At 37.3% G+C, this 13,921-nt stretch overlaps 1 protein-coding gene across 1 annotated transcript in view; it reads left to right on the forward strand.

Annotated features, from left to right (window-relative positions):
• The window catches only part of LOC138160395 (M1-specific T cell receptor beta chain-like), a 205,761-nt gene that overhangs the window by 183,587 nt on the left and 8,253 nt on the right, over positions 1-13,921 (forward strand). The window contains exon 5 of the mRNA XM_069086999.1: positions 13,814-13,852. Within this exon, the coding sequence (XP_068943100.1) occupies positions 13,814-13,852 (39 nt within the window). The remainder of the gene's footprint in view (positions 1-13,813; positions 13,853-13,921) is intronic.

The following is a 13,921-nucleotide window of genomic DNA, read 5'->3' on the forward strand; positions in this document are numbered from 1 at the left end:
GGCATGGGAGATCTTTAAATCCCATAACCCTTACACCTGCTAGCACAGGTTCTTTGATCTACTTCATTAAAGGAAAGAGTTTTAAAGGTGTTGACGATCTTACTTTAATAAAGAAGTGTGTCCAAGAAAGACAGATAAGTATAAAATGCAAGCAGAGAAATTAGCACAAAGACCAACAGCCATGGCTCCAGCTGTCTGAGTAAAGCAATATTGCTAATACACTTTACATACATCACTGGATTGAGGGAGCACAGAAATCTAAGCAGCCAGGGGGCTCTGAACATATGGCTACTCATAGTTTCAATCAGGAAATCAAAAGATCCTCCTCATGAGCAAACCCCCAAAGCAGGATATATAACAAAGAATGTATAACAAAAATTCGGCATCTGAGAGATCATCAGACTGACAGCTGAGGAATTTGAAAATCCTTGTGCCCCAGCACTGAATTGGAAACTCCCCTTAGACCAGAGCCTGGTTAGCTCAGGGCCAGGGTTCTAGGTGCCTATTAATGGGCAGGGAAGTTCTTAACATTCCCTTAACATTACAAGGTCGTACTAATAACATTAAAAAAAAAGTGGAGACATACCTAGGGATGTCAAATTTGGAAATCAACAGTTTTATGAGTGAAAGCTCTAGGACTTTCCCTGGTCATAATGTTTTTGTCCTGGTCACTCAGGTCAGTTTTCAGCTAAGGTACTCTGGATTAACTGCTAAAAAGGAAAAGGCATGTGACAGGCTGGTTTAACTCCTACCACTGAAAGGGGAAGATGATTCACCCAGTTATGACCCAGCATATACAGTCAGATGCCATAAGTCTCCTAATCAGGTGGAATGCTGTCATCCAGGAACTGAAGACAGAGCTTGAAAGAATTTTCTACCCAGGTGCTGTAGAGGAGTAGCTGGAAGAAAACACCTATCCCACCATCCAGAAGCTACAGCAGCTGTTTCAGGATCTGAATGCAACAAAAGCAGCTCAATCCTAACACTTTTGCCATGGAAGTGACATCTTATGTGGAAGGCCTACCCACTGCTAACTCAGTGGGAATTCTTACATATGGTCGATGACTCATTTACTACATGAAAGCAGTATTGATGGGAGAGAAGAAGAGTTGGGAAGGTTCCTGTGGGCATGATTGAAAAATATGATGCTAAGACAGAATCTGAAAAGAGACATTGAGGTGTGATGGCATGATACTGGATTTTGTGTTAAAAAAAAAAACTATTACCATAAGAAGATGAAGCAGAATTTATTATGCCACAAGTGAATCTAAAAATTTAGAAGTGGAAGTCATAATCTTTTTTAAAATTTATTTATTTACTTCTAGTTTACAACATTCAGTTCCACAATCACTTGAATTCCAAATTTTCTCCCCTTCACTTTCCTCCCCATTATCCCCATGGTGGCATGCAATCAAAAATAGGTTTTACAAATACCTGCACATTAAACATTAGTCATGTTTTAAAGGAGGCTTATAACCAATGGAGTGAGCAATGAGAAAGAAAGGACAAAACAGAATAAAACACAAAAGAGAGAGAGCAAGTACTAGCTTCAATCTACATTCAGATTATAGTTCTTTCTCTGAATGTGGATATCCCTTTCCATGAGTCTTTTGTAGTTGTCTTCTAACCTTGTTTTGCTCAGAGGAGCCCATTCCATCAAAGTTAGTCATCACACAATAGATGTGTCTGTAACTGTGTGCAAAGTTCTCCTGATTCTGCTCTCTTCACTCTGTATCAGTTTATGTAAGTCTCTGCAGGTTATTATGAAGTCCATCTGCTCCTCATTTCTTATAGCACAATAGTATTCCATTATATTCATATACCACAACTTGTTTAGCCATTCCTCAGTTGATGGGCATTCCTTTGGTTGGAAATCACAATCTTTTGCAAGGAAGCAGTAAAAAGATAATAAAAGTAAAAAAGCAAAAAAGATAACCAGGGAAATTATATTATGCTTGAAGGCACTATAAAAATATAACATTAATAATGAAATATATGCACAAAAATAGCACAGCACTCAAATATTTGAAAGAAAAAGTTATTGAAATATAGGGTGAAATAGACAACAAATTGTACCAGTTGGGGACGCCAATGTATACCTTTCCACCCTAGACAAATCTAACAAAAATATAAACAAGAAAGACCCTGAAAAGAAGTAGAAAAATCAGATAGGCAATTAGGGATTGGAATAGAAAGGACACCAGCAAGCCAGCAGCAAGGATCACTTTAGAAAACTAACAGGAGATCCTGAGCCCCAGGATGGTGGAGTAGGCACCAACACCAAGACCCCCCATGTGCATTAGCATAGCCAGAGGAACCAGCAGACTCCAGCCTGGACAACCACCACATGTACCAGCACAGCTCTGAGTAGTAGTTCTCTGGCAGCTGACTTCCCTGTGCTTCAGTGCAGCCCCCAGTGGGTGGGTGTCTTCCAGCAGTTGAATCTTCCCATACTTCAGAGCAGTCCTGTGTGGGCAGGCATCCTCCAGCAGCTAAACCCTCCACCTTCTGCCTCAGCACAGCTCTGCAGGTGAGCAGGCATCCTTCACAAGTCAAATCTCCACATTGTGCTTCAGCACAATCCCAGGGAAAGGCAGAAAAACCCCAACTGGTCTCAGCACATGCCAGACATTACCACTAGGACCCCAGGTTAATACCAGATAAGCTGCCAGACCCCTAGAGTCCCCAAATGCCAGCACCTGAGGCCCCAGCACTTAAAATCAGTGAACAGGCCCCTGGCCCCCATCACAAGAAGCTTGGGATAGTGCCCCCTGCCCCTATGCTAAAGCAGGAGAATTCAACTTGAAAAGCCAAGAAATAGGCCAAAAGAGTGAGCAAGAAGCAGAAAAAAAGCACTGACCATAGAGCAGGCCTGAACAACATTTGGCCCACCAGAGGATTTCAGGTGGGCTGCAAAAAATGTTACAGGGTGTAACAATGGCTCAGGTCATTCTCAGGCCTCAAGGCTATTCTCAGACAGAGCTAATAGCACTAACTGGCCCTTCAAGAAGAAGTGATTAAGAGGCTTAATACCCTTGGGCAGGTCTGCACAACATGCCACCCATGGGTCACTTTGGCAAACCACAAGAGGCCTGTGGGCCATATGTTGGGTAGGCCTGCCATAGAGAATTATTATGGTGACAGGGAAAATCAAAACACAAACTCAGAAGAAGATAACATTGCCAATATACCTACATCTGAAACTTCAAAGGGAAATATGAATTGGTTCCAAACAAAAAAAAACCCTCTTGGAAGAGCTCAAGAAAGATTCTAAAGGTCAACTAAGACAGGCTGAAGAAAAATTTGGAAATGAGAGGTATGCAAGAGAGAGTTAATAACTTTGAAAAGGAACAAAAATTTACTGAAGAAAGTAACTTCTCAAAAAACACAATTGGCCAAATGGATCAGTTCCTTATTTGTAAAATGAGCTGGAGAAGTAAATGGCTAACTAGTACAACATCTTTGCCAAAAAAAAAAAAATACACTAAATGAGGTCATGAAAAGTTGGACACAACTAAAACAGTTGAATAATAATAAAATTCAGCTTAAATATCATTAATACATTGGTTCATAAGAAACAATTATCCTATTATTTTCTTAAAACTTCACTGTCTGGTTTCCACACTTAATGGAACCATTAGAGTACTGTGCATAATTCACCACTTAGACATAACAGGTATTAGGGCAAACTGAATTGCTGGGGTTAAGGATCACGTCAAAAATTAACTCATTATCTTGTTTTTCCTGGTGGAGCATATAATATCCACAGGGTCATGGCATTGTGAGCTAATGCTGTGGGTTCCTCTGGAGTTATGTCCAGTAACCTTTCTCTCAAATGTCACCTGTAGGTATTCCTACATTGCATTACTGCCCATTCTCCATGTCCTTTCCCAACCTCCATTGCAATCTGGAGTCTTGGGTTACAATCCAACATTTGCCAAATCCTCTCTGTGTGGACAAGTCAAAGCCTTCTGAGCATTAGTTTCCTAATCTATAAAAAATGTATAATAACATTTGCCCTCCTTAGTATATAGAATTTTGAAAGGTTCAAATGAAATAACATTGGTAAAAATGCTTTGGAATACGAAAACATTAAAAAATATGGATGTATACATATTTTTCTTACTGTTATTTTACAGAAAATTCGTTTTCTGACACAAATATGGTGCTGATAACTAAACTAGGAACAGCCCAAAAAAAGAAAATTATAGAACTATTTCCCTAATGTATATTCATGCAAAATTTTAAATAAAATATTAGCAAAGAAATTACAGCAATTCATCACATGATAATACACTATGACGAGGTGAGATTTATACCAGGAATACAGAGTGGTTAATATTAGGAAAACTATCAGAATAATTGACCATATAAATAAAAAAATTAACAGAAATCATATTATTATCTCAGTAGATGCAGAAAAATTTTTTTTGACAAAATACAGCACCCATTCATATTAAAAACACTTTTTTAGTGTTTGAGAGCACTGGAATAAGGGGAATTTTCCTTAAAATGATAAACAGTATCTACCTACAACCTTCAACAAGCATTAAGTGTAATGGGGATAAGCTAGAAACATTCCTAATAAAATCAGGGGGTGAAAAAAAGATGGCCATGATCTAAGACAATTACAAAAGATTCATAATGTTATCTATATCCAGACAAAGAACTATGGAGTTTTAATACAGATCAAAGCATACTATTTCCTCTTTTTTGTTTGTTTTTTCTTTCTTTTGAATTTTTTCTTTTGTTCTGATTCTTCTTTTACAACATGACTAATGTGGAAATAGAATTCACATGATTTTACATGTAAAAAAAGGAATTTGAATAAAGGTATGAATTGTGGAGGCTTAAAAGTTGTGAGAAAATGCTAATAACTTGAATAAAAGAATCAAGAGACCCAAAAATGTCTCAAGATGGTAGAACAATGGTCAACAAACAAAATTTGTAATGAATACAAAGTCTACCCTTGTGTTAAGTAAGTCAACTTTTCAACTGCAGGATGGATGAAGTGTATAGTCAATATTGTGTGTTTGTGTGAAAAGATATTGGAGCCAAAGGATAGATAGCAAATGAAATATTACTGAATATTGTGACATGACAATTACAAAAAACCCTCAGTCTCTATTAATAAAGTTAAAAAATAACATAGGGAAGAAAAAGGGTTATATTAATGTTACATTCTTTCATCAAAACAAATCTCAAGTATTGTGCATATACTATATTATTTTTGTTATTATAATTGAATATAATATATTGTATATAGTGTTGTATATGTTTGTCAGCATTATAATTGTGTATATGTGTATTTATATTAGTATAATTAAATATTATGTTATAATTGTATATTATATATCATAGCTATAAGTATTTGAGTCTAATTGTGATGCCAAATTCTATGAGAATTTAGTTTTCTGTTCCAGTTTTCTCCTTCCAAACATGGAGATATTAGTATTCATACTACTTAGCCCAGAATGTGGTTATAGGGAAAGTGATTTGCAAATTTCAAAGTGTTAAGTGTGTCTCAAAAACCTTAAAAAAGGTGTCTCCAAAGTCTTAATGAAATTCTAGGTTTTAAAATGCTTAAAATTTGGCTGTTTTAAATATATGAAAGTGACAACAATAATGAATATGATGCCTTATCAGTTGAAGGAAGGGTGAATGTTAATCTTAAAGAAGAAAAGACTTAGGAGGGATATTATAGTTATCTTGAAGTATTTGAAAGGTTTTTGTGGGGAAAGGGGATTAGATATTTTTTTTTCAGACCCAAAGGTAAGAATCAGGAAAAATAGGAAGATGTTTCAAAGAAGGAAGTTTAGAATTGCTATACATACCACCTATTTTGAGAAATGTTTTGTAATATTATCTAAAGCCTATATGGTATCTTTCATGACTCATCCCTTTCACTCTGCTCCTTATGATTTTCCTTATAGTCCAAGGTTGATGTGTTTGTATGGTCAGATCATGGCTTAGCCCCCATTAAATTCCAGGAAATTTCTCCTCTTTCCCACCCCTGGTGTAATTAATTTAAAGTGACTTAAAAAGGCACAATTACATATGCTTTTAAATTAAGATTGAAAATGAATGAAAAACAAATATATTGATTTCACCCAGCTCATGCAATCTCCCGATTCCTGGATTGACCTTACTCTTAACATACAAGCCCCAGACTCAGAAGTTCAATTTCATACCACTCTATTGATTTTACTCTCATCGAGAGCTAGCAAAATGCCTGGGACAGGAAAGAGGAATCAAGTCATTTTGTACTTAGAGAAAAACTTCTCACTATTCTCAATGTCCAGCTTACAGTGAACATTCAGAAACTAGGATGTTTCTAATGTTCTCCTTCTTGAGGAATTTGGGATTCCCCAGATAGAGTGCATCCTGGCAGCCTCCTCAGGCCTCAGCTCTTTTCAATTATACTTATTTGATCAAATGTTTATGTTTAACTATGATGTGGCAAGTATTTTGAACCTCTCCTCATGTGTTCCTCTGTCATCTGCAAATTACAAGAAGTCTGAGCTTGCAAGTTTAATTTTGGAGTACACATATTTTCCCCATGCATAACAGACTGTCTGCCTGCCTCAATTCTACCAGTGACATCAGAGGGAGAATAACATGAGCCTCCTGCAAGACAGTCACCATACTCCCTCTCTTCTTCTTAAAAAAAAATCACAGTGTGCAAGTGAGACTCCACTCACCACCTCTCCTGAATCCACAGACCCCAGGTCACCATTCTATAAGTTGGCAGGAAGATGCAAGGAGCATAGTCCTGCACTACACAAAGTACTATTTATTTGACATTTATTGTATATTGTCCTGGGATCTTATTCATATTATTATTTCACTTTGTTGCCTGTATGTATTTTGAGCAATACTTCTTTATATACTTGTATGACCTGGATTAGTGACTTAATCATGATGAAAGTCTAACAAATATTTGTTTGTCAACTGGTATTGAAAAGGAGCAGAAGATGAAACCCACAGATTCTTACTGTGATGCCAGTTGCAAATAGGAGGAGACCTGCATTGCCTAGATAATCATGGATACCCCATTACATGAGTGCATCCTTGGCTCTCTTTCTTGGGCCATGTTAAGCTCCTATTTGAAATGATTCAAGGAATGGAGAACTGTTTTGCTTCTTCATCTACTCAACCTTTAAGATCTACGATTTCTTTTTTCTTGACTGTGGGCTAAAGTTCCAATATTACCTCTCTCTAAATCAGGCCTAAGTTCTAGTCACAGACATAGAATCCTAAAAACTGGGAGTTGAAAGGAACCTCAGAAGTTATCTAGTCCAACCCCCATCTGAAGCATGACTCTCCTCTGTGACCTTCCCAAGAAGTGATAATCCAACTTCTAGCTGAACACTTGAGCAATAATGACTTTAGGTCTTCTTTATCATCTTTCTTACTCCCTCATATGGCCACAGAAGGAAGGGCACACTCCACAGGCTGATAAGTGGTGAAAGGTTTCCCCCTGCTGCATGCATATGTGAATGATGACAGTTCCCAATCTCTGAATAATCCCCAGCACCACCACCCTTGGATGATCCTAGTATGACATCATTCAGTTTGAGCTAATCATAGAATTTAGTAGTTGAATAGGATGTCAGACCTCATCTTCCCCATCCCTTCTAAAAATCATAAATTCCACCTCACCAACTGGTAATGTTGAAATAAATTCTACCCTGAATTGAAAGAGAAAATACCACCAAGTAAATGATGCTGTGCATTTTACAATGCCAAGGCCTTATAAGACATTTAGGTTATAGCTCTTTATAGTAAATCTTTTACTTAAAGTGAATAAATGGCAATTTCATGATAATGAATGATCAAAATGTTGCTAGTTTGCTGGTGTAACTGTAAAGAAGGCACAATATTAAGAAACCGAAATACATAAGAATCAGCATGATACAGTGGGAGAATACTAGATTTAGTGTCATAGTAAAAGGAGCTTTAATTCTGGCTCTGCCATTTGTTTTTCTGTGTCCTTGGGCAGTTCACTTAACTTCACTGGGTCTCAAAAGGTTTCCTGTATAAAATATGGAAGTTGTACCAAATGATTTTAAAGGCCCCTTTTTAGATAAAAACTCCAAACTTGTAGCCAAAATCCATGAAATTGTGGATCATTTGCTTAGTGTATAAACAGAAAAAATAATAGTCAACAATATACCATTCAACCAAATTAGATGAAATTGACTAGCAATTTTGAAGAGAAAATTGAAATTGTTATCTGTTATTGTATATGAGTTAATTTTGCAATGACAGATCTTTTTTCCTTGTTTGATTTATAAGGCTTATGTACTTGCCATTAGCTTGAGTTACCAGTAGACAGCACTCTGCAAGTTGTTTTCTTCTGTTGAGTGTACTTTTAAAACAACTCAATGGTTATAAACTACCTTATTTTACTAAGTTCTTTACTGGCAAAATAAAGTATCATAGTTTACCTCAATAGATAAGAGAATTCTAAGCTGCACAGTACAGTGGAAAGATGCTAGATTTGAATAATAATAATAATTAATAAGAAGAACAGGAACAAGCACAAGAAATAGGAAGCAAAATGGATTGAATGCCCGACCTGGAGTGAAAGAAGGCTCCTCTTCCTTGGTTCAAATCTGACCTCAGATACTTCCTAGCTGTGTGACCCTGAGCAAGTCACTTAACCCTGTTTGCCTCAGTTTCCTCATATGTAAAATGAGCTAGATAAGAAAATGGTGAGCCACTCCAGTATCTTTGCCAAGAAAACTTCAAATGGGGTGATGAAGAATAAGACATGACTGAAACGACTGAACATCAATAATATAATAATAATAGTCAAATGACTTGAGTTCACAATCCTGATTGTGCCACTTACTAGCCTGCGTGACCTTCAGTGAGTCTCTTAACCTCTAATGGCCTCAGTTTCTCTATCTATAAAACAAATGGGCTGCACTGGATGATTTGGCCTGGTTGCAGCCAAGTGAATACTTTTACTTAGGTCAAATCAAGAACCCATCATACCAAGGATTGTGGTATTATGCAAAGAAGGGTGTAAGTAAAGGAAAGTCACCAGAATGAAACCTGAGGGACCATATGTGGAAATGAAAATGGGCAGTTCCACCTTTTGTGGTCTTAGTGAAAATGACATGGTTTATGGGCTGATTTATAAGATTGTTATCATTTTATTTTAGTGTCACATTTAGATGACCCATAAAACCCCAGAAAGCTTACCCATGTTCTAGGTATTTTGTGGGTAAAAATAACCCCTAAAACATACATAAGGACCCCCTTTCCATATTCCTATCTTTATTAGTGAATTGTAGAACTCATTATAGTTCCAAGCAAAGACACATAAATAGATAGATAGATAGATAAATAAATAGATAAGTGAATAAATGAATAAAATAACATGAAAACATCCCCCCCATATAGCTTAAACTGATTCTCTCACAAACATACACACATTCTGTGGGAAGAGGAAATAGATATGAATGGGAATCACATGTGGTGTGTACACATCAGAAGCATATATAACTATGGTACAGATGGGGAAGGACAACCTAACACTCTGGCCTGACATAGCTATCTATGTCTTCTGATGATATCACTCTGTTTCTTAGTGCTGGGCTTGCTCTGTATAAATAGTTTCTTTCTGTTTTTCCCTATGGGACATCACATGTCCACTTTCTCTGACATTCAAACATTTTCAAGATTACTTATAACATCCTATCATCAAGGGGATGCTGTAATTAATAAGCCTCTCTCCAGGAAAAGAGAGCTATATTTTTTTTCAGTAATTTCTTTCAATTTCCTACATACTTTATCTATAGTCTTCAGCTGAGGTGCAGTCTTTAGGGACACTTATTCTACTCTCCACTGAGAGTTCTGTGGTTAGAAAGATTTTCTTTGCAAAGAAGGGGGTAAGTGGAACTGACCATTTTTATTTCCACATATGGTCCCTCAGGTTTCATTCTGGTGACTTTTCTTTACTTCAAGACTATCCTTGGTATTATGGGTACTTGATTTGACCTAAGTAAAAGTATTCACTTGGCTGCAATGAGTCAGAGTCATCCAGTGCAGCCCACTTGTTTTATAGATGGAGAAACTGAAGCCATTAGAGGTTAAGAAACTCACTGAAGGTCACATAAGCTTTGCAGTCAACTCTTTTAACTAGTGATTAGGAAAGTCTTGCCCTGAGCAAGGCTAAACATAATACTGAGCCTAAAAATCATTTTTGCTTTTTCTGGATCCAAATCTGTTGCTTTATCTTCTGTGTCACTTACTTGAGAAGTCAGGGGATACATCCACTTAGAAGTTCATGGTTCCCTCTGCAGAAGATATCCTCTTACTAATAGTATTCATTTTTTATTTACAAGAATGCATGCCATTTCTGGTGCCTAAGCATATGATTCATTTGTGTTGAGTCAATGGGACAAAACCTGAAATTCATTTGTCTAGAATAGATACAAAAACATTTACTCCTATTTGCTTGAACACTTTTACTTTGGAATATGAGATCAATGGACAAACCTTATGGTGAAGCTATGACTGTTATTATTTATTTATTTCATTATGTTTACTAGTATTGCCTCAGGGATATCTTTTTTAAGGAGCATCGCGCAAAGAATGGCTTGCCACATATGTTTTTTTTTTTAATAACTACAATACACCTGGGTACAAAAATATCATGATTCATCTATTTCTCCCCAGGGCAGAATTATATTTTGTTTCTGATTTTGCCCATCAACTTGATGTTATTAACACATTCCTATACCCCCTCCAGTTATGAGATCTCAAAAGTTCATCCTCAACCCTCCCTCAATTTGATTAAATGATTACAAACACTAGCAGAGAAAAATTATCTTGTTTCCAAAATGGTTGCATGATTTCATATTATTAATTCTGAAAAAGAGGAAGTTTGTGTTTTCCACAATTAGGTTTTTAGGCAGTAATTTATGTTTTACAAATTTAATAGCAGTCGATGTGGTCAAAGAATATGAACCAGCAATTCTCCAAAGAAGAGAAAAATGTTACCAATAACAATATGGAAATGGACAGTCCAAATCACTAGTAAAAAGGGAAATGTACATTAAAACAACTCTGTACTTCTACCTCACACCATTAGTGTGGCAAAAATAACAAAAGAGGAAAATGACAATTATTTTAAGAAATGAGTGGTATAATAAATCTCTGTTGTTAGAGAAATTAATTGATCCAGTTCTGAAAATCAATTTGGAATTGCAACCAAAAAGTCATGAAATTGTGCAGACCCTTTGATTCAGTGGTACCACTATTAAGCCTGTATTCAAAGAAATTAATGATTCAGGAAAAATCCATTTCATAAAAAATATTTATAGCAGCTCTTTTTAAAATAGTTAAAAAAACTGGGTAGGGGATTAAAGGGTATATATCAAATGGGGCGTGGCTAACCAAAATGTGGGATATGAATATGAAACAATATTATCATGCCATAAGAAATTATGAAAGGGAATTCAGAGGGACATGGGAAAATTTATGTTAATTGATAGAAAGGTGAACAGAACCAGAAGAACAATTTATATATAATGACCATAATATTAGGAAAAGTATTAACCTTAAAAGACTTAAGAACTCTGATAATTTCAATGGTCTGAACATGCTTCCTACCTCTTGGCAGAGGGTTAATAGTCTGTAGGCACAAAATGTGATATATGTTTTTAGATGCAACTAATGTGTAAATTTGTTTTGTTTGACTATATTTATTTGTTCAAAAGACAACTTATTTTGTGCTGAGATGGAATTGTTGAGAAGATATCAATGTAGTTACTCAGGGCTAAACAAGAAGAAATAAAAATAGTCAATAAAACATCACAAAAGAAAGAAGAAGAAAATCCAGAAGAAGATATAGACATGCAGGATAGTGTTAGTATTATCACCCTGTTAATGTATGCCTTAAAAAAAACTATTTGTAATAGATATTCAGTTTCCTGAACAGTTCTCTTTGTGTTCTTCTTTGTATATAAAAATGTCTGTTTGTTGCTACTTATCTTTATGCCAATCAATTGTTTCCTCTCAGTATAATATAAACTTTGTATATTACTAACTTTGTAGCCCAGTGCCTGCTACTATCAATCAATAAGCATTTATTAATTGCCTACTTTACAAAGACAAAAAGCAAATAATTACCCTCAAAGGGCTTATATGTTAAAGGGAAAGATCACAGATAATAATAGATGACGGATGAATTGGATTTTTAAAAGAGTAGAGGATGTAAAAAGGAAGGTAATTTTGACATCTGAGTGGAGTGGGGAGAGACTTGGGACAGGGAGGCCAACCAGCAGGCTGTTGCAGTAGTTTGGGTATGAGGTGATAAGAGTCTGTACCAAAGTGGTGGCAGTGTCAGCGGAGAGAAGGGAACATACATGAGAGATGTTATAAAGAGAAACTCAACAGTTCTTGGTGAAGGTTTGGATATGAAGGGTGAGAGAGAGTGAGAAATCAAGGATGATACCTAGGTTACAAGCCTGGAAGACTGGGAGGATAGTGCCCTCATAGGAAAGTTCAGAAAAGGAGAGGTTTGGGGAGAAACATGATGAGTTCTCTTTTTGATAGAGAACTTTTCGAGCATCTGGATCCAGAGAAGAACATAGGAACCTTTTATATACTTGTGAGTGAGAGAGAAAAGATAGAGCTGGTCTTGAAGCTCAGGAAACCAGAGAATCTGAAGGGGAGGGAAGAGGGGATAGGGAGGAGCCAAAGACTTATTGAAAAGCCAGAGTCCTCTATAGGGAGCCCATCAGAGGGCTCAGCCCTACTAAGAGTATACTATGAATGATGGCAAGAGTGAGGAAGGGGTTCCCTGGCCCAGCCCACATACACCAATATATTTACATTCACTTGCAATGCCACCTGCCTCTCTGCACACATGAGCACAGAAGCAGCTGTTTCTTGTGGTTTCTTCCTGACTCTGAGGAGTGGCTCTGAGGGAGGAGCTGTTTATGTACAAGACTGTAACATTGTGGGGACAGGGGGCCACGGTGATTCAACTCTATGGTGTGCCTTTACAAAATCCTCCCTAGGGAGAACAAATAGGTCTGCGTCTCAGCTGTCCCCACTTCTAGCCTACGGCAAGTGTCTCTAACCTGAAGAGTGCTTGGATACAAGATGGTAGAGCAAGGCCCCTCTACCTGGGCATGTACATGTGGCAGTGTTGAACCCAGACAGCTCAGCAATGCCACAGAAAAATTTCCTATGCCTCTATACAGGTCACAGGTGCAGTTCCTCAGATGAGGCCTGAATTGAGACCTAGCATTCCTGAGAAGAAAGAATGGGGGCCTTAAGAAGATCTCATCTTTTAGGTCACAACTGAAGAAGAGGACATGACTGTGGTCCATCCCAAATCCCCTCTGAGAGCTGGATAGTCTATCAAGTGGATCACTTGTCTGATATAATGGGTCATTCCTTAAACATAGAGAGGAAGAAACTAATGGTATCTCTTCTCTGAAAGGATCCACCTCCATTTCCCACCACATGAACCTCCTGTTCCTGTTCTCTTTTCATTAGGAAAGGAATATTTATACATGGCACAATAGGAAGGGATAATAGTGCCTCTCCTCCCTGGAGGACACCATAAGAATGGGTTCTGATGAGTCTTTAATACTATAATAGCCACTGACTGATCCAAGGAATAGGAAATTTGGAGATTTGGGGGGGATTACCTTTGTGGCCCAAAAGAGGTCCCTACCTTCACCATCTCTAGACAAGGGGGTTCCATTCTTCTGTCCAAGGGTAAACAGCTCCAGGATCCTGGATTAACTTTCATCCCCACCCTGTATCACTGTGACAAACACAGATCTTCACTTTGGAAAAGGCACCAGACTCATAGTTGTGGGTAAGATAACCTCTTGATTTGTCCCCTGGGCCATTCTGTGGTGGGGCTGGTCCCAGATTGCCTTTTTAG

The sequence above is a fragment of the Petaurus breviceps genome, unplaced genomic scaffold (genome assembly GCF_028583685.1).
Source record: "Petaurus breviceps papuanus isolate PSGF00001 unplaced genomic scaffold, PetGlider_PUasm1.0 181, whole genome shotgun sequence".
Lineage (NCBI taxonomy): Eukaryota > Metazoa > Chordata > Mammalia > Diprotodontia > Petauridae > Petaurus > Petaurus breviceps.